The sequence below is a fragment of the Neltuma alba genome, unplaced genomic scaffold (assembly GCF_004799145.2).
Source record: "Neltuma alba isolate B1F8T4 unplaced genomic scaffold, ASM479914v2 tig00013349_pilon, whole genome shotgun sequence".
In the NCBI taxonomy this organism is placed as follows: domain Eukaryota; kingdom Viridiplantae; phylum Streptophyta; class Magnoliopsida; order Fabales; family Fabaceae; genus Neltuma; species Neltuma alba.
In genome coordinates this window covers 1-20,735 of record NW_021637617.1, presented here as the reverse complement: position 1 = coordinate 20,735, position 20,735 = coordinate 1, and the positions used below count along the sequence as shown (strand labels likewise).

The 20,735-nt window shown below is 33.6% G+C and overlaps 2 protein-coding genes and 2 pseudogenes across 2 annotated transcripts; 1 reads left to right on the top strand and 3 right to left on the bottom strand.

The window, feature by feature from the left end:
* Window positions 1–6,621: 6,621 nt before the first annotated feature.
* On the bottom strand, window positions 6,622–7,026 carry LOC114736642 (uncharacterized). Its single transcript, XM_028924520.1, has one exon. The coding sequence runs from the start codon at window positions 7,024–7,026 to the stop codon at window positions 6,622–6,624; it is 405 nt and encodes a 134-aa protein (XP_028780353.1).
* Window positions 7,027–7,521: 495 nt separating this feature from the next.
* LOC114736641 (uncharacterized) lies at window positions 7,522–8,870 on the bottom strand. The gene is made up of 2 exons (XM_028924519.1): window positions 8,509–8,870; window positions 7,522–8,320 (listed from the first exon to the last, which is right to left on the bottom strand). Exons 1-2 carry the CDS (start codon window positions 8,868–8,870, stop codon window positions 7,522–7,524), a joined length of 1,161 nt encoding a protein of 386 aa, XP_028780352.1.
* A 4,247-nt stretch (window positions 8,871–13,117) lies between these two features.
* LOC114736645 (linoleate 9S-lipoxygenase 5-like) lies at window positions 13,118–17,137 on the top strand (annotated as a pseudogene).
* Window positions 17,138–18,235: 1,098 nt separating this feature from the next.
* Window positions 18,236–20,608, bottom strand: LOC114736643 (phosphate metabolism protein 8-like; annotated as a pseudogene).
* Window positions 20,609–20,735: the final 127 nt, after the last annotated feature.

Below are 20,735 nucleotides of genomic sequence, written 5' to 3'. Positions count from 1 at the left end.
TGAAAGTGAAAATAATTTATAGATTATTTATTACTGCTACTTGAAATATTTTCAAGGTTAAAAGCTAATTCTATACTTGTAAAATATTTGTATGTGTGTGAGTATGTGGGTCATTCCTTGTGAATTGATGCTTATGGAATTAAATTATTGTGGCATAAAACTGATTTGCCTTTTTTTTTTTTAAATCTTTTGGTTTGAGGATTGAAGAGCTAGAGATTAAAAACTAATTTGGACATAATGATTTATATCTCTAAGTGCTGAATTATGGTTGTGCTGTTTGAATCAGATTGTTTTATAGCTTGTAAGTTCAAAGTAGAAGCTGAAAAATCAGTTTCAAGTTACTGTTTGATGCCTTGTTTGACTAATCAATTGTTTAGCTATCTAAAATATGCTTTAAGTGTAAACTGGAAATATCTTTCAGGTCATGTAATGTTGCTGTCTGAATGTTTTGAAGATTAAAACTGATTTAAATCCTCATCAAATGTGATAGATAAGCATATGTGTGCTGGGAAAATGACCAAAAAATAATTGTTAAAATTTAAAATGACAAAAAGAGTATGCAAATAACTGAAATCACCAAATGGGCCTAAAGTATGAATCTAGGATTTTCAAATTTTGGTTAAAGACTAAAATGCTCTCAATTTTTTTATTGTATCCTCTCACTTTGGCTCTTCTATAGTTTAATGCTTACGCTTTAATAGTCACATTTTCCCCTTTGCTCTTCATTTTCCCTCTACATGTTGAACGTGGACAGCCAAACAACAAAACCTCTAATTTCCCTCTCCATGTTGAACATTGGTAACCAAATTAAAAGAGGTGGTAATTGAAAAGAGAAAAGAACATTCGTAATACCCTGTATCCTTCCTAATTAAAAAAAAAAGTCCTATGATCTATTCTACTATCACGTGAGTTTTTGCATTTTGGTTAGTCATCCTCAACTATTAGGTGAGGTCACAAAAGTGGTGAAAAGCATCAACCGTATTGCTGTCGTGGAGGAGGTCGGTAAAGTAACTCAAACTGTGACAAACAGTAATATGCAGTTGCAATAGCAATTGAGTGGTTAAGTTTTAATGGTTTGCTAATATCAGTATTCATTTTGGATGGATTTTGATCAATTTAAAGTGCCATTGATAGCAAAACCAAAACTTTCGGTAATATTATTGTAAAAATTTAACATTGGGTTTTGCTTCTTTAAAGTGTACTATAGTAATTATGCAGGGGCAAATATTAGATTATATTCAAAGATAATATATTAGATTGTTTGTAGTTTGTTCTTAAAGTGTACTATGTTGTTAGTCTTTATTTTCTATTATGTTCTGATAATTCAGAAAGAAGTAATAACTTTCATTATGTGATCAGCAAATTTGGTTATCTAAGTAGTAACTAGTGGAGGTTGATTTTGTGGTTAAATAACAATAGCTGGGATGTGAATGACTATATTTGCATTGGTGATGACAACTTTTTTGAAAGATGAAGAAAGTTGACTTGTTAAACTAACCAGATTTAATTATTCATTGCGTACCATAATTGTTAAACTGAACATTTTGTATCTTGTTTTCATTAGCAAGCATCCTATGCATTTGTTGTAAGCATATGCTTGTTGTAGAAGATGAGCCAAGTGAAAAAGTGAAGAATGGGTACATGTTTAAAAAAGAATTTCTTAAGGCAGGGAGGAAGTTTAAGAATATGTCTGAATAAGTAACAGAGGCAGCAAAGGCATGGAAGCAGCTGACACCAGAGGAGCAGAAGAAATATAGTGATAAGGTTAAGCAATCAAGAAAGGAGGGAAAGAAGAAGAAGAGAAAGAAAAAAGTTGCTTTTAGCACTCGTTGTTCAGTTCGGCAATTTAAGTCATTAGTGGACTTTATAAATAATGATAAAAGTTTGAAAGTCATGGTACAAAATTTAGGATTCTCCAATTTGCTTCACATTGGATGTTAAAAACTCCCTCATGACCTCATAGTATGTATGCTTTGGTCATATAATCCGTCTATCCATCAATTTATAATAAGAGGGAACATAAAGGAAATAGAAGTAAAAGACATTGCAGACTTAGACTTGCTAGGTGTACCCCACACAGGGGAGAAGGTAAAAATAGATGTATTTGATGATGATGAAACTTACCAGAGGTTGAAGAAGGATTTTGGTAAAGTCCCTTATACCAAGATACTCAATGATGTTAAATCTGAGCAAAAGAAAGATGACTTTGAGTTCTTTTTATGTTATACACACTTGGGGAGTTTTTTTAACTCCTACTTCGCAAACAACTGTGAGTGACAAACTAATAAGAGTTATATGTTATAGCATGAAGAGATTTCACCAATTTGATTGGGCTACCTATATTGTCAAGCACTTATAGAAAGAGATGGGAGATTATGTGTAAGTGTATACAAAAGCAAAGGAAGATGAAGATAAAGATGAAGGAAGTTGCAATGTGGAAGGATGCATCAACCTCCTGTTAGTATGTATTTGTTACCCATACTTTTTATTTATTATTTTCTTTATTTAAAGAATTGGGAGCTTAATTATTTACTGTTACAATTATATTTTGCTAAGTGTTTCCCACTGTCAAAATCTACTAGACGAGGATCCATAAATGCTATTTAATTTTGGACTGATCAAAGGATAAGGAAGCTAGAAAAGAAAAAGAGGGACAGCGTCAGGAGTTTATTGTATAAGGGAGGGTAAGGGAACTATAGATAGAAATGAGAAGGATGAAAGAAAATGTAAAAGTGTAGCTCATTTATACCCAGTATGTGTTTTTCTTAGTAATTTCCATTCGCATTGGGAAATAATGTCATGAAAAAAATGTTTACTCATTTTAAATTATTTCATGCAGGAGTTGCAAAACTTGCATGGACGATTGATGGCTTTGATCGAATTAAGCAATAAGAGGCTTATCAATGCAATAGAAGATGAGCTACATAAGGTGCAGATAACGATAGAAGAAAATAATTTGATCGGAGATGATGAGCCTATTAAAGATCGAGATGAGGAGCCTATTGAAGTCCCAGATGATGACAAGATAATGATGCATTTGGTAATGAGGACCCTCATGATCATGATGGACATGGGTCTAATCAGCAAGATGATGATGGAGATGAGTCAGGTCAGGAAGATGATGATGGACATGACTCAAGTGAGGCGATGATGATAGAGATGACTCAGATAAGGGCGAAGAAATAGGTGTTGAAGTAGAAGGAGTAGAAAAAGGAAATATGGAATATGGACTCTCCCCTGCCCCTTTCCCTTATGGATAGGGGATTTGAACTTAGGAGATCATAAAGGGAGATGAAATCAGCTATAAATTCTCCATGGATTTTGACAAAGCCAATTAAGAGGAGAAAGAGGACCATGGATGACAAGGACCAGTTCTTCGAAGTAATTTTTGCATGTGTTCAAGTAAGGAGGATGACAAGTAAGTACATATACACTACCCATATAATGGTATTCATTACAGTTTTGTACTGATTGACTACATGCATAATGATATTAACAACATATTTTTAGGCCTTTGGTTAAAATCTTTGATGAAGATATCACTCGGGATCAACTAAGGACACTTGATGGAATTGAGAAAATAGGTAACTGGGTAAGTATAATATTTGTGATTAGGTGATTTAATTATTTAATTGCTGCTATGTTTTAGGTTCATCAAAACTATCATTTTTTTTTCATACAGCTGATGTCAATTATATGCAAGACATTAATGGTTGATATGAACAAGGAAAGACAAGTGAAGCAGCACATTTTTTATGCTGACTTTATGGTAAGCTTGCTAATATGTCAGTTTTTTGTGGATTGATATTGATAAATGACTAACATGTTCATGTTGTAGGCTATAATAGCTACTAACCCAAATAGGTAAGATGCAACAAAACGAAAGAATCAATTTTTACCTGAAAATATAGGTTACAACATAGGAGAATGTGATTTGATCTTTGGACCCACACTTGTTAGCGCTCACTGGTTCTATGTTGTGCTTAAACCTAGCACAATAAATTTCTACATGCTGGACCTAATGAAGCCAAATTTAGAGGGTAAGAAGAAGAGCAAGAATAAGGGTGTAATTAATGATGACATGATGACCATGGTCACTAAATGTATAAGGATAATGTAACTCATCTTGTTTGATTGACATTTCATTTACCTTTTATTTAGAAATGCAACTCTATATTATGTAGAGGAATAGATTTTATGACATTATTGACATAGTTAAGCCTAATGCCATTGGGAAGAAGAAAATGAGTGATATCATTTGGGCTCCTGTTCCGTAACAAAACAATCTGTGAGTAGTTTATGTTGTTGATATTATAACGTGTCAATGCAGCCCAATGTGTTTTTTTAATTCATTTACATCATTGGAATGTTTTCATGTACAGGCGAGACTGTGGTGTTCATGTATTAATATGATTAAGTAAATGAAAGCCCGATGACATACTTGACTATACGAATGAACAAGTGGCTGAATTTTAGTGAAACCTCATGTAGTGGCTAGTAAATCATGATCTCAATTCAATATGTGACAAAGCATTGAGCTTACTTTCATCAAATGAAGCCACCACACGAACCAAAAGACAGCATCTATGATAGTAGTAAAGATTACGTAGATTAAGCATATAGTATGTGTGAAAGCAGTGTCCAGATATTGTCAAGATATTTGACTTATGGTTGTCGGTTGTAAGTTATGATATTTGTTAGCCTAATTTAAATCCTTTTTGGGATAATTTCACTAAATAAGTAATGGTAGCTAAAACATACATAATGAAAGTTGTCAATTCCGTGATGGCATTTGTAAGTCGATTATTTGTGCCACAAATTACATCTACTTGGACCCAACTTCACTACACAAGTAATGAGATTAACAACTTTCATAATAAGAGTTACCATCTGGCTATTACCATTTGCAACTTGTTTTTTTCAAACCCAAGTAACGTTTTTGGAGCCAATTTCACTATCCCGGTAATGATAAGGACAACATTTGTATTGTGAATTATAACTTTCATAGTAAGATTTACCATCTCGCTATTGCCATTTGCAACTCATTTCTTTCAAACCCAAGTAACATTTTTGGAGCCAATTTCACTATCACGATAATGATAATGACAACATTTAGAATGTAAACTATAACTTTCATAATGAGAGTTACCATCTTGCTATTGTCATATACAACTCATTTCTTTCAAACCCAAGTAACATGTTTTTGGAGCCAATTTCACTACCATGATAATGATAATGACAACATTTGTAATGTGAACTATAACTTTCACAATGAGAGTTACCATCTCGCTATTGTCATTTACAACTCGTTTCTTTCAAACCCAAGTAATGTTTTTAGAGCCAATTTCTCTACCTGGGTAATGATAATGACAACATTTGTAATGTGAATTATAACTTTTATAGTGAGAGTTACCATCTCACTATTGCTATTTGAACCTCCTTTCTTTCAAAGCCAAGTAATGTTTTTAGAGCCAATTTCACTATCATGATAATGATAATGACAACATTTGTAACGTGAACTATAACTTTCATAATGAGAGTTACCATCTCGCTATTGCCATTTATAACTCGTTTCTTTCAAACCCAAATAACATGTTTTTGGAGCAATTTCATTACCCCAGTAATGGTAATAACAACATTTGTAATGTGAATTACAACTTTCGTAGTGAGAGTTATCATCTCGCTATTGCTATTTGCAACTTGTTTCTTTCAAACCAAATAACATTTTTTGGAGCCATTTCACTACCCTAGTAATGATAATAACAACATTTGTAATGTAAATTATAATTTTTGTAATGAGAGTTACCATCTCACTATTGCCATTTGCAACTCATTTCTTTCAAACCCAAGTAACATGTTTTTAGAGCCAATTTTACTATCTGGGTAATGATAATAACAACATTTGTAATGTAAATTATAACTTTTCTAATGAGAATTACCACTCCGCTATTTTCATTTGCAACTCGTTTATTTCAAACATAAATAACATCTATTTGGAGCCAATTTCACTACCCCGATAATGATATTGACAACATTTGTAATGTGAATAACAACATTTGTAATCAAATTAATTGCTCCGGTCATGCCCATTGGCAACTTCCACCATCTCCCTTGGGAGAATTAAACAAATGGTAAAATGCATTGACAAAATAGCATATAAGTACACCTAAAGAACATCATAATATATTTACATTAACATTCAGACTTTACTACATATGTAATAAAATTAATCACTAAAGTGACAATATTTATAAAAAACCTGTAGGCTTATAATAGAAGCTACATAACTTATATTCAAATGACAAGTTAACATTAAGATTAAACCACCATCTAATATTTCCTTGTCATTTAGATTACAAAATATATCCTACCCAGTTAACATCATTTACAAAAAGGATAACCTATCTATCAACCCTTCTCCCAAAAAATTAAGAAAGGTTCAAAAATTATTCCATTCACACTAAAAGATTACCCCTCAGGTATTGACATCAAACTTTAACTTGGGTTTGAATTCTTGCATGTTCTTCTTGTATGTCCAACTTGCTGGCATGCGTTATAATAATACACTTTCTTGTTTTGAAGCTACGACTCTTGCCTGTTTGTCCTAGGCCTTGCAGGTGGTCAACTAGTCAAAGGTGGTGTCAAGAACACTTGACTTGTTGTATCTTGCAGCCGATAGTTATTAAGATTTGGCATGTCAATTGTCACCACCAGAATCATGGTCCTACCATAAATCTTTTGTTGGGACGTAATCTTGTAGCATTCCTCAATGAAATCATAGACATTGGAATTCAAAACCTTAATAGCTGCACATGCATGCGGGCATGGGATGCCTGACATTTGCCAAGCTGCACAGCTACATTCACCTTTTCCAAGATCAACATGTATGGCTACTTTTGCTGTATGAACACACACCCTCCCCCTTCCATAAGGAACACTTAACATGCATGCACATCTTGCCACATTTTCCATCAATGTTGCATTTGTGTTTGGACCTATACCATTCTTCCATTTACTCATTGCCATGCTTTCTGCATACATCTTCTTGGCCACTTTTTCATTATGCTTATGTATAAGTCGGGCAATATTATATCGTCTTTCCTTCAACATCCACGTGTTGAATGACTTTACAAGGTTTGTTGTTATGTTGGCCTATCGTTTAAAAGAGAACTTGCTTAAGACCGACTTGTGAATATCACCATGATTGACAAGCCATTGAAATACTTGGGAATTGAAATTTCTCATGTTATCCATTGCTTTATTAAACTCTGTGTCAAGCCTTGCATATGTAATAGCATCTAGGAATTGCAGTCCATCTCCCTTTGTGTTGCTACTTGTCTTCCTTTTTTCTTTATTCAACTTAATCATTTGCGCACTGAAATTCTCTTTAATATGTCTATAACAGTACGCATGTCGCTCACCTCTGAATATTGCTTAGACAGCACCTATAATTGCATTGTGTCAGTCTGAAATAATTACTAATTGTATTGATCCAACTATCTCCTTAATCATATGTAAGAACTATGTCCAATCCTCAAGTGTCTCTCCCTTCACAATTGCAGTCGCAAAAGGGAATAATTCATTGTCCGCATCATAAGCAAAGGCTGAAAGTAGTGTCCCCTTATACGGTCCACTTAAATGACTTCTATCAATATACAATACATGTCTAGCACCAGCAACAAAGCTCTCTATACAACACCTGTAGGCTATGAATACACACTCAAATGTGTTGTTCATTGTAGCCACCCATTTTGCCACTGTTTTGTCATTGGTTTCCTTTAACCGATCACATATCCATGGAATAAGCATATAAATTTGATCAGCTTTGCCATATATGTCCTCCAATGCTTTTTCCTTGGCCCTATATGCTTGCTTGTATGTCAACTTCACACTATAATCTCTTTCCAACCTCTTTCTTATATCATTTGGACGCATGTCTATGTGATCCCTAACCTCTTCAATTATAATTGATGATGTCAAGCTAGCTGATCCACCATGTGTCACGTGAAGATTGTATTGTGAATTATGAACATGCTCATTTTTTAATGTCGTTACACGTAAAAATGAAATACTCTTTCCAGCTACTCTCGCACTGATCCTCCATGGACAACCTTCAACCTTGTATTTAACATACATATGGATATTAGAATTTTTCACATATTTATACTCAAATTTGTTTGCAATACTGAATTTGTGTAGTTTCTTCTTGAAATCATCTGCATGTGCAAAACTCTGCCTCAATCCTAACAATACTTTCTTCCATTTCAAGGAATTCATGCTTGGCAAAGGTGCTAGTGCACTCTGTACTACATATAGCAGGCTAAGAACATTTTCAGATGCTGTCTAATTCACACATTGGATAGCATTTTTCTCAATCATGCTTATCATTTTGCTGTGACAGTCCCAAGAATTTTTAGATGCTGCATGTATAATTACAATATTTGTTAACAGATTGACAACAACATTATAATAATTAACAACTTCCATAACCAAAAACTTGTAACTTACCTGTTTGGATCAGCCACTTCTTCCTCCGTATTCTTATTACCTTTAGCTACTACGTAAACATGTGCATTACTGTCATTATACTCAAATAGGTTGTCAACTTCATCGTCATCAATGAGATCTATTGATATCCCATCATCAAAGCCTAATGTGTATTTAATGTCACAATTATTACTATCTACACCAAACCATCCTCCTATCGTAACCCTCAAATCTTCAAGCCTTATACTTTTTTTTATCACTCCTACCCTGACAGTTCCACCATTGTACTTAACTTCACCATCACCATTTTCTGCACAGTTCCCACCCACATGAAAATAACAAGCACGACGCTTTGAAGATGTTGACCCAATGTTAGATCTCATCAAAGCTTGCTAACCTGCACCAAAGAAATATAAATCAATATTTTAGTTTCCCAATAATCAATTTCATTTACCTTCCGAAACACCCAAAAAATGCACACACCCACTTACTCCATTGATAACTTAAATATAGGATTTCATAATTCCACTAATGAATTTAACAACACTAACCATGCTTACTGTTTGCCCTCAAACTTCATGCCTACGTTATCAATTGCCACCATTTTTCCATTTCCGATGCTTCACTCTCTCATCCCGGTCAAATTTTTCATTTAAACCCTCTATACTCATAAACCCATCCCCATTCGAGCATGTAGCAGCAAAGCAAGTTAAGAACCCAAACCCATCATTAACCTCGACTCTCTTACGTGATACCCACATTCAACCCCTCTCTTATTACAAACCAACTTGCCCACAAGCAAAACCCACCGTAATAAATTAGGTTTGCACAATGATGATAGTTGGAGGAGTACGAAACTAGCATTTTAACCGAAAATTTGCTTACCTTTTTTCTCTTTTCAAATTTCCACTCTTGCTCCAGCTTCATCTTCTCAATTCTCTCTCTTCTGGATACGTTACATGTCTTGTTTCAGTTCATGTGTTCAGAGATGTTTAGGGGTGTTTTAATCTTTCTGCTGAATTGTAATAATTCCAGATTCATACCTCAAGCTCATTTGGTGATTTCAGTTATTTGCATGCTCATTTTGTCATTTCAAATTTCAACAGTCATTTTCCCTTTTTCTTATTCCTACGGTTCATTCTCGCTAGTCAAACAAGAGTTTGGTGATGAAAACAAAACCTAGCGACAAAACTTGTCTAAGCAAGTGGAAATTAATTTAAAAAAAAGTCAACCATCCGTTAATTGTTCTAAAATCAACCAAGCACAAGAAGTATAGTGTAATAATAAATTTTACTTATTTTTGTTTTTCCCTCAAATTAGGACAAACCTTTTCTACTGAGATTATAGTATTTCATTTGTGCCTTACTAAAATAAATTTATAATGATCATTATGTTTTAGAAAATGATGTAAAAGGGAAAGAGAGTGAGCTGGCATTGCTAACGAAAATTGTTCCAATTGGTAAGAATTTAGCCTAAAACCTAAAAGATCATAAGTTTAAATCTAATTACTAATGTAATAATCGTGTTAATGGATGATCTATATGTACTTCTGTAGGTATTTTCTAAGTCAAAAAACATGTTTTACTTGTTTTGATGACCCTCCCAAGCTCATCTCATTTAAACTTTTATTGTATAAAAAACATATTTATATTATAATAAAATCCGAAATTATCCTATTTTCTTATATTTTTAGTTTGAAAAAAACCATTTTTAGTTTTAAATTTATTTCTTATCATGGTGATCACAATATTGACGATGGTAGTGGTGTTAAGTGTTTTAAAATTTTAAATTTAGTTCCTAATGGTGACAATAACAGCGGTGATAACGACAATAGTATAATTATAAAAATGGTGATATCAATAGTGACAAGAACAAGAATATCCTTGGTAGTTTCAATAATAACTTAGCCAAAAGAATGGTAGTCACACTAATAAGACATTGTTAATTCTTTTAAATTGACATGAAGAAGGTCTTCAAGGAAGAAGCTTTCAATCAAATTTTGTTTTTGAATCCTACTTTTAATATATGTATTTTTTTCATTTATAAAGTTGAAGCCTTCATTTAACTTGAAAATGTTAATATTGTTCCGTTTCTTAATATAAGACCTAATTAAATAATTTAGATAGATTAAAAATATTAGTTAAATTAATTAATATGATATATTTTTTTCTCAAATACTTTAAGCCTTTTTCTTAATTCTCTCCTTTCCTTTCCTACTTGATTATTGTTTGTGAGATATCAATAAGGTTAATTTGAGAAAAAAATTGATAAATATTTGAAATAAGTCTTATATATAGAATCAATATTAATTCCCTAATTAGCTCTTATATTAAGAATAGAAGGAGTACTAACTAGGCATAACCACCGCTAACGAAACAACTTAGTTTTTCATTGGAATAAAATCTCGAGCTATGGAACAAAAATTTTTATCCTTCCGTTTCTATGAGCCAATTTTTAACTGTCCGACAAGGTGATTCATAATATAACAACCAAGAATAAAGTATTTATGAAAGTTTTGTCCATCACACACACACACACACACACATATATATATATATATATATTCTTTTCATTTTTAAACTCTCTTGAAGAAGAAAAGTATCTAATGGTCTGTGTGTATAAAAAGCTGGGTGGTGTGTGCAAAATGTAAGGAAAAATACACACGCACACACTTGTTCGCATCTTTTTTTTTTTTATTAAAAAAAGGTTTTGGGATGGAGAAAATTTCTTTCTGATTTTGATTCCTTCCATGGCAAACAAGAAAAGAAGCTGTTCTGAACGGAACCAATGTTTGTCCTGATGAGGTGTAATTTTTTCGCCATGAATTTCTTTTAATACGAAACAACTTGGATTATCTATGACCTCCGGCTCTAAACGTAAAAGCTAATATATATATATATATATATATATATGTTATGATGCTAAATATAAAATCTCAAATTACTTTTTCTCTCAAAATTATAATTTTTTAAAAATTATTCATATTTCATATATTAAATGGGATTTCCTTCAATGAATGTAATTCGTTAAAAGGTTATTGAGTGTGTGTCCATGCATCGTCATCATCATCATAATAATAATAATCCATCCGCTCGTAAATGTTAGATGCATATAATTAATTTATAAATATTAAAAAATTAGTTAAATTAATTATTTGTAATAATAAATATATGTTAATTTTTTTTAAAGTAGCCATTTTAATTTTGCAATTAATAGAAAGAGTTTTGGAAGATATTATAAATTTAAAAGATAAAGTTAATTGAATAGTCTTATCATTTAGGAAAACACAAAAAAATACTCTACTAGCTCTTATATTTAAAATTGGAAAGAGCATGTTATATAATGCCTAACGTGATATATTGGCTTATTGAGTTAATTGTTGAGGGTGTTTGGATGAAAATCAAACAATGATTTTAAAAGTAATTTTACGATATATAAAATAAATATATAGAAGAATTTATCTTAATTTGTGAAAAAATACTTTTAAATAGCACTTTTGATGCTATCCAAACACCGTAGTTATTTAAATGGACTTGTTATACTTTTTTATAGAAAGAAGGTTTTTTTATTGAAAAAAATGTTTTTCTAAGCTAAAGCCAATTAAATAGTTTCAATCTCTCAATTTCAATTAATATATATATATATATATATATATTGGGAAACCTTGGTTTTGAACAAAGCTTTTCCAAGCACACTTATAATAAATATAAGCGAGAATTGTTATGAAATCCGGATGAAAAGTTTAGTTATCAAAAAATTTTAATAACAAGCCAGTAATATGGAAGTTGTCATTATATGCACTTTTATTATTATCAAATTTTGGATGACTAACTCTCTTTCTTGAGATCATAGAGTAATTTCTCCTAAATATAAATGGCTACAAAAATACTATGTATTCTTTCAAGTGATTTTGGTTTGGTGACAATAATATAGGACATAATTGTTGAGTTGATTTTGATTTCAAAAATAAGATCTATTTCTCATATTTATCAATTTTCTCTAAATTACCCCTATGAAAGCTCCCTCAACCATAATCAAGTAGAAGAGGGAGAGAGGATATTGAGGAATATGATTATTGTGTTTTAAAAAAACATGTTATATTTTTTATAATTAATTAACTTACCTAACTTTCTTAATTTAATCAAATTAGTTAAATAGGTATTAAATTAAGGAGAAGAGAAATATATTCTTATATTTTCTTTATGTTTTCTTATCGTTGTTCTCAGTTTTCACGCCTACCAAGAGGCCCTAAGATTCATATATTTCATGCTTTTACATTTTCTATCCAAACAAATAGGAGCATTTTCAATTTATGAATTCTCAGGAGAAAAGTGAAAAAGATATGTGCGTGTGTGTGTCACAACATAATAAAATGTGGATATCACGTTTTTCTCCCTAAATAAATGCATAGAATATGATCGCATTACAGTAATGATTCTCTGTTTTCAGTTGTAAGTAACACAGGCTACTAAAAGGATGAAACTCCTAGTCAGAAAATTGTGCAGAAAGAAAAGAACAGGTGATTTGCCGTGCTGGAATCAGGTCCTTTAATTACACTCTTTAATAAAGAGATAAATTACAAATGTCAAAACCCCATTTCCTACCTAAGCCTTCATGCCTTTCTTCATTCTCTCTTTTTCCTCTGTTTCACAGTTCACAGAGGAGCACTTACCTAATTCACAGTAACTATCCTCTTCATGCATGTTTAGTGTGCACATATAGATCACACTTTCTGCTGATTTTTTTTTTTAAAATAAATCTATACATTTAACTCTTTTCATATCAGTCTTGTTCATTTTTCAGAGAATCTTGAACTTGTTACTGTGAGTGAAGAACAAGGAAAAGCAGAATCATCAAAGCAAGATGGAGAAGGAGGAGGAGAAGATGATCAAAGGGAGAGTTCTTCTGATGAAGAAGAGCCTTCTGGACTTTCCTGACCTCAAATCCTCCATTGTTGACAGAATCTATGAGCTCTTGGGCATGCGTGTCTCTTTCCAGCTCATTAGTGCTCATAACCCTGACCCAGGTCAGCTTCTTCTTCTTCATCTCTCTCTCTCAATTAAAAGAACTGAAATTTGTTATTTTTGCAGAAAATGGGATGAGAGGGAAGATGGGAAAAGAGGCATATTTGGAGAAGTGGGTTTCCACCATTTCTTCATTGTCAAGTTCTGTGGACGTAGAGTTCTCCATAAGCTTTGATTGGGACGAGAGCTTGGGAGTTCCCGGGGCCTTCATTATAAAGAACCATCACCGTAGCCAGTTCTACCTCAAGACACTTACCATAGAGGACGTACCAGGTCATGGTCCTGTACATTTTGTGTGCAATTCCTGGGTCTACCCTGCTCATCGCTACAACTACAAACGTGTGTTCTTCGCAAATAAGGTACTTTTACCTTCTTCATAGTTATGGCATTTTGCTCCTATTATTGTTGCTTGCTCGAAATAAATAATTATTCTTTTTAGCTTTATTGGAAATCCCAGTGATGATAAGTAAATAATGCACTTGGGAAATTTACTGGTTGTGTGATACAGAGTTATCTTCCATGTCAAACACCTGAGCCACTGCAAAAGTTCAGGGAAGAAGAGCTAGAAAACCTCCGTGGAAATGGGTCAGGGGAACTTAAGGAGTGGGATAGAGTCTATGACTACGACTATTACAATGATCTGGGAAGCCCAGAAAAAGGACCAGAATATGCACGTCCTGTTCTTGGTGGTTCAGAGAAGCATCCCTATCCTCGTAGAGTAAGAACTGGTCGGGCAAAAACTAAAGAAGGTTAGTTAGGTTGAATCTATGAATCATAGGCTGTGAAACATGGACATTGTGTGACAGACACAACACAACACCTCAAATTTGTCGTGTTATGTGAGGAAATATTGTTTCTTCTGAACCTAATAACCTATGAATCATAGACAATAAAACATGGACATTGTGTGCGAGACACAACACAATACTTAAAAATTTGTCATCTTGTAGTGTCTGTGTACATGTCAAATCAAAGTTTGTGCTTCTCCGATTGCAACTGATGAAATTGATAGATTCTAACTCGCATTTGATCATTGTTTCAAGTAATTCAAAGGGTGGCAGAAAAACTAGTGGTTGTGGAATCTTGACTGATGTTTCAATCAGGAAACTGACTGTGTCATTGTTGCAGATCCCAAAAGTGAGAAAAGATTGTTTCTTCTGAACCTAAACATCTATGTTCCAAGAGATGAACAGTTTGGCCCCCTCAAGTTTTCAGATTTTTTGGCCTATGCTTTGAAATCTATTTTTCCAGTACTGTTTCAACTCCTTCCAGAGATCAATTCTCCAAGTCGCTTAACTACCAATGAGTTTGAAACCTTTGAAGATGTGCTTAATATCTACAAAGGGTCCATTAAACTACCAAATAGTTGTACGCAGGCAAAAATTAGACACCTGATCCCTTGGGAGCTACTTAGAGAACTTGCTCGCAATGATGGTGAGCGATTCCTCAAATTACCGATGCCTGATGTCATCAAAGGTACACACTGAAGTTTTCCCAATATTTTATTTGGAATTTGGTTTTGGACATAAGTATTATTATTTTAACCGCATATTAATTGCAGAGGACAAGACTGCATGGAGAACAGATGAAGAATTTGCAAGAGAAATGCTTGCTGGGTTAATCCTGTTGTCATCCAATGCTTACAAGTATTATATAATTCTAGCTTTTTTAACGGTTTGAAGATTTTTGTGTTAGAAAGGAGGCATGATATTTCGTATACTTAATCTATAAATGTAAGAGCGCATTACAAATTTTTTCCCCCTAAAAAAATTACTTTAATCTTCATGGCGTGTGTAGATTTTCCCACCGACCAGTAAGCTTGACCCTAAAGTCTTTGGGAATCAAAATAGCTCCATCAAAGCAGAACACATAGAATATAATTTGGATGGGCTAACTGTAGAAGAGGTACTGATATCAGGCTTCATTTTGTTCCTTGAATATAGACGCATAGAAATCAAACCAAATGTCCTAGATCAACAATTAACATGCTTATATTTTTTTGTGATAGGCACTTGAAAACAAGAAGCTATTTATATTGGATCATCACGATGCATTGATGCCATACCTAAGTCGAATAAACTCTACTGACACCAAGACCTATGCCACTAGGACTTTACTGTTTCTTCGAGATGATGGTACATTGAAGCCATTGGCCATTGAACTAAGCTTGCCCCATCCTCAAGGGTATCATAATGGTGCTACCAGCAAAGTTTTTACTCCAGCACAAGAAGGTGTTGCAAGTTCAGTGTGGCAGCTAGCCAAAGCTTATGTAGCTGTGAATGATTCTGGATACCATCAGCTTATTAGTCACTGGTATGATGCGTAGATAAATAGTATCAATGGTAGAAGAGTCAAAAGCATATGCCTTGTTTGTGTTTCTGGTCCAACATGACTAACCAAAGAGCTAGGACTCACTTGCAGGTTATGCACTCATGCAGCAATAGAGCCATTCATAATAGCTACAAACAGGCGGCTGAGTGTCCTTCACCCAATATATAAACTCTTGCAGCCCCACTTCAGGGACACAATGTTCATAAATGCATTGGCTCGCCAAATTCTCATCAACGCCGGAGGGATACTTGAAAGAACAGTTTTCCCAGGCAAATTTGCTATGGAAATGTCATCGGCTGTTTATAAAAACTGGGTTTTCACTGATCAGGCACTACCTGCTGATCTACTCAAGAGGTAAGTGTGAAGAAAAACTTAATAGGGAAAATGATTTCCACTGGTTTTATGTGAACTACTGGTTTTATGTGAATACATAAAAACATTGTAATTCTTTTGCTGCGTTTTAGAGGAATGGCAGTTCCAGATTCAAGCTGTCGTCATGGACTCAGGCTTGTGATGGAGGACTACCCTTATGCTGTGGATGGACTAGAAATATGGGACGCAATTGAAACATGGGTACGAGAATATTGCTACTTCTATTACCCATCTGATGACATGGTTCAAAACGATCATGAGCTTCAATCATGGTGGGAAGAAATCCTCCACAAGGGCCATGGTGACTTAAAGGACAAGACATGGTGGCCAGAGATGAAAACTAGAGATGAGCTCATTCAATCATGCTCCATTATCATCTGGGTGGCTTCTGCCTACCATGCAGCCGTGAATTTTGGGCAATACCCATATGCAGGTTACCTCCCTAATCGTCCAACGATCAGTCGTAGATTCATGCCAGAGCTAGGAACTCCTGAGTATGCAGAACTAGAGTCAAATCCTGACTTGGCATTTTTACAAACAATTACAGCGCAGTTTCAAACCCTCCTTGGTGTCTCACTGATAGATTTTGTCCAGGCACCCAACTGATGAGGTTTATCTTGGGCAAAGAGATTCTCCTCACTGGACTTCAGATTCTGAACCTCTTGCTGCATTTCAAAAATTTGGACAGAGACTGATGGAAATAGAGGAGAGAATAATGGAAATGAACAAAGACAAAGGATTCAAGAACAGAACGGGACCTGTAAATGTGCCTTATACCTTGCTCTATCCCAGCACATCAGATTATTCTGGAGAAGGTGGACTCACTGGGAAGGGAATCCCCAACAGTATATCCATCTAAAAATATTATCTTTTTAGTCGCTCAAATAAATCAATATAGCTTCTGAATATCAGGTTGGTGCGAAATAAATGATGAGGTATGAAGTGTGTGCAATTCTTCCTCATTGTAGTATTGAAGAAGAACTTCAATTAGGTGTGAGATTTAACATTGAAGAACAAATCATGGAGATTCGTTTTTTTCCAGTCCTTGAGTTTTTCGGATATAACACAAGGTTTGAATCATACTAATATTTTATCTTTATCCACACCATTTAACTGCATGATTGGGATAGTCATAGGAAGTTTCACAAGTCAGTTGGGACCCCTAAAAAAAAAAACGTATTTAGCGTAGCTTTAGGGCCAGCGGAATTTTTGCTCAAAAGTCAATTTAAAATTAGAGTAATGTTTTCTGGCTTCTAACTTTTGATTTTTGCTTTTCTTAAGATCTAAGCATTTTGAAACTAACTTTTTAATATATCATTTAAGAAAATTTACGTCAAGATGATTTTTTAATGAAATTTTATCTAAATATAAATTATATTACACAAATAACTTTTGTCTCAATTTCAATTTGCAAAGAGCACGTAGGATAAAAGTCATTTTGTCCGTGTTAATCCAAACAAACCTTAAATTATCCCCTATGTTCAAATATTAATCACCAGCATATCGAATATCAAAATAATAGTTAGTGGTTATATCATTTAATGATTTATGCCTCATAAAAATGAGTACCGTTGTCAACATAGAAATCTCACTTTAAAATCATGATAACTCAAATCACTTAAACTTTTTATGATCAAATACTGAAGCTCGTAAAATTTTTTTTTTTAGTATTATTGGAGTTTGAATGTTTATCCTCTGCTAACATAATGTTTAACCTCTACTTGCATCATACTCCACTTTGACCACCTTGGAATTCAAATCAGCATATCTAATCAATATATATATATATAATATATATTTTTGGGTCAAGAATTAAGAACATACTTATCATTTTCTTGTGACTTCCAATTCAAATCAAATTTATAATCGAAAAAACTTTGTTGGTTGCCATGAAAGCTAAGCGCGTATTTGGGCAGCTTCTATTCCCAAAACCTTGAAGTCTTGACCACTTTTGTAAAATTTTGTCACGCGCAACACATAAAAAAAAACCAAAGTTTTATTGTCCACAGAATTAAAATTCCAAAATGTACAAACTAGTGCAAAGTAAATTCACCATATTTATTTATTTGTTCACATTTGGTGGGATAAGGTTAACCTATACAACACCCGCATGACTTGATAAATACAATCGGGTGACTTTCCCTGGACACTGTGAGTACAATTGTATTTATTATTTATCAACATGGCTGATTTGGTAGAGTGGAATATGTATACTGGACACAGATTGGCCTATGCTCCAATTGCTGTAGTGGTAAGAATAGCATCCAGTTCGCTCTTGGAACGTTGGATCCTTTTATGCTCTCCCTCATTTCTGCCTACCCATATTTCAGGTACCACTTGTCTTAGTTTATTCATACTCTCCACTACATAATCTGCTCCTTCACATTTCACAGTCTTTCCAACCTTCGTATTATCAAATCAAACCATTGTTAATAACAAATATTGTGAAGTAAATATGATAATGATAGTAATTAATTAATACTGTATGAGATGGGAAATTAATTTACCAGAACTGTGTGGAGACCCATTGCTTTTCCTCCTGCCACATTGCGAACATTATCATCTAGAAATAGCTGCAAACAACAAAATATCATCTTTCAATTTCCCAACGTAGGGGGGGGGGAAAGTCTCAGATATCTCCAGATCTAATGTTTTTGAAGATAGATTTGCGAGCATACCGTACGGCGAGGATCGATGTTAGCTGCGTCGAGAGCAATCTTAAAGGCATCCGGTGATGGCTTCAAAAGGATCGGGTACTCATCCGGGCGGGTTGAGTTAGGAAGATTCGGGTTCATGGTCTCAAAACATATGATCTGCTCAAAGCAGTCACTTATCCCCAGTCGATCCAACGCCTTCACCGCATGAATCCTATCTGAATTCGTGAAAATCTGCACATAAGGTTCAATATTGTTACTCCTCCCGTGATTAATATAAAACTTATTTAACTAATTTGATTAGATTAAAAAAATTAGATAAGTTGGTTAATTATAAAAAATATGATATGTTTTCTTAAAATACTATAATAATCTTTCTTAATATCATCTTTCCCTCTTCTACTTGATTATGGTTGAGGGAGTACCTATAGGGGTAATTTTAAAAATTAATAAATATAAGAAAGAGGTCTTATATTTAAAACTAAAATTAACTCAATAATTAGTCTTATATTAAGGACCGAAAGAGTATTTATTTTTGAGAAAATCTTTATATAGTAGTTTTACTTACCCAGCCATTGAATTTTTTTCCCCTCAAAATAACGTGTCTTAAAATGTAAAGAGTAAAAGTATAGCACAAGTTCTTATACTTTTATTTCTTACGATACAATCTATAAGTCAGAACCAATGTTTTAAATTGTAGGTGCCGTCTTCTGGCCAGACACCTTAATCTTTTCATCGGGTAGGTGAAAGATGAAATGGTAAAAAAAGGACTTGGATTCTCTCCACTTCCTTCCCATCCTCTTCCCTCCACTACCCTTCTTTCTTTTGACAATCATTGGATTAAAATTCCAATGGTCCAGATTTAACATCTTATAAAAATAATATTATTAAAAAAAAATAAATAAATAAATTTAAACTGTTAAAATCTGGTCTAAACAGTTACAATTGTAATAAAAAAATTAAAAAAATTTGCTCTATATAACAGTATGTAGTTATGAACTGTTCAGATTAGATTTTAACAGTTTAAATTTATTTATCTATTTTTTATCATAATATTTATCTTTATAAAATGTTATAAAATATTAAATCTGGACCATTGGAGTTTTGATCCAATGGTTGTGAAGAGAAAAAAATGGTAGTGGAGGGGAAGAGGATGGGAAGGGTAGTGGAGAGAATCTGATTCCGTAAAAAAAACAACAAAGGCTCTATGTTTGTTTCAGGTCAACGTGAAAAAGTTGAAAGTTGACTTTAGTTTGAAATGTCTCTCGTTCCAAAAGAATGGAAAGAGACGTAAACTCAGAAGCTTACAATTTTTCTTTGCTTAATGCTACAAAGGACGTTGCGCAATTGAATATCTGGTTTGATGGAGTGGTAGGGAAGCCTTCCGTGCACGAAACTGTTGGATTAAGAAAAACGAAAACGATCAGCTCAAATAATTGAAGCCAAAGCATATTAGTTTTTTTATTATTTCTTATAAAATGGAATTAATTAGGCTCTAATTTCTAACCTGTGGTAATCATCTGCACTAATATCATAGCCTAATGCCTGCAACAACAGAATCAACAGATTTCATTATACAATAAAATCAATTCGAACCGAGAGAGAGAGAGAGAGAGAGTAATCGTATGAAGAAATTACTCGCAAGCCGGCAAGGGAGCTTCCGTAGGTTCTGAACAGTTCGATTCGAGTCGAGAGATTGACGCTTTGCTCTCAGGGAATCCACATTTCTCCACCAGAAATCTGCGTTCGGTATGTATAATCTCTTAAATTGTCAAAGAAATCACACACGATTTCCAGAAAGAAAGTTAAATGAACTAAGAGATTAATTACCGTCAATGTTTTTCTTGAGCGATTCGCCTATTCCGGT

Bases quoted from the DNA above. Each gene is read 5' to 3' on its own strand.
- LOC114736641 (XM_028924519.1), bottom strand. From the start codon at position 8,870: ATGAGATCTAACATTGGGTCAACATCTTCAAAGCGTCGTGCTTGTTAT. The intron at 8,321-8,508 runs GTAAGTTACAAG...AAATGTTCTTAG, and splicing joins GAAGTGGCTGATCCAAACAG to CCTGCTATATGTAGTACAGA.
- LOC114736642 (XM_028924520.1), bottom strand. From the start codon at position 7,026: ATGGCAATGAGTAAATGGAAGAATGGTATAGGTCCAAACACAAATGCA.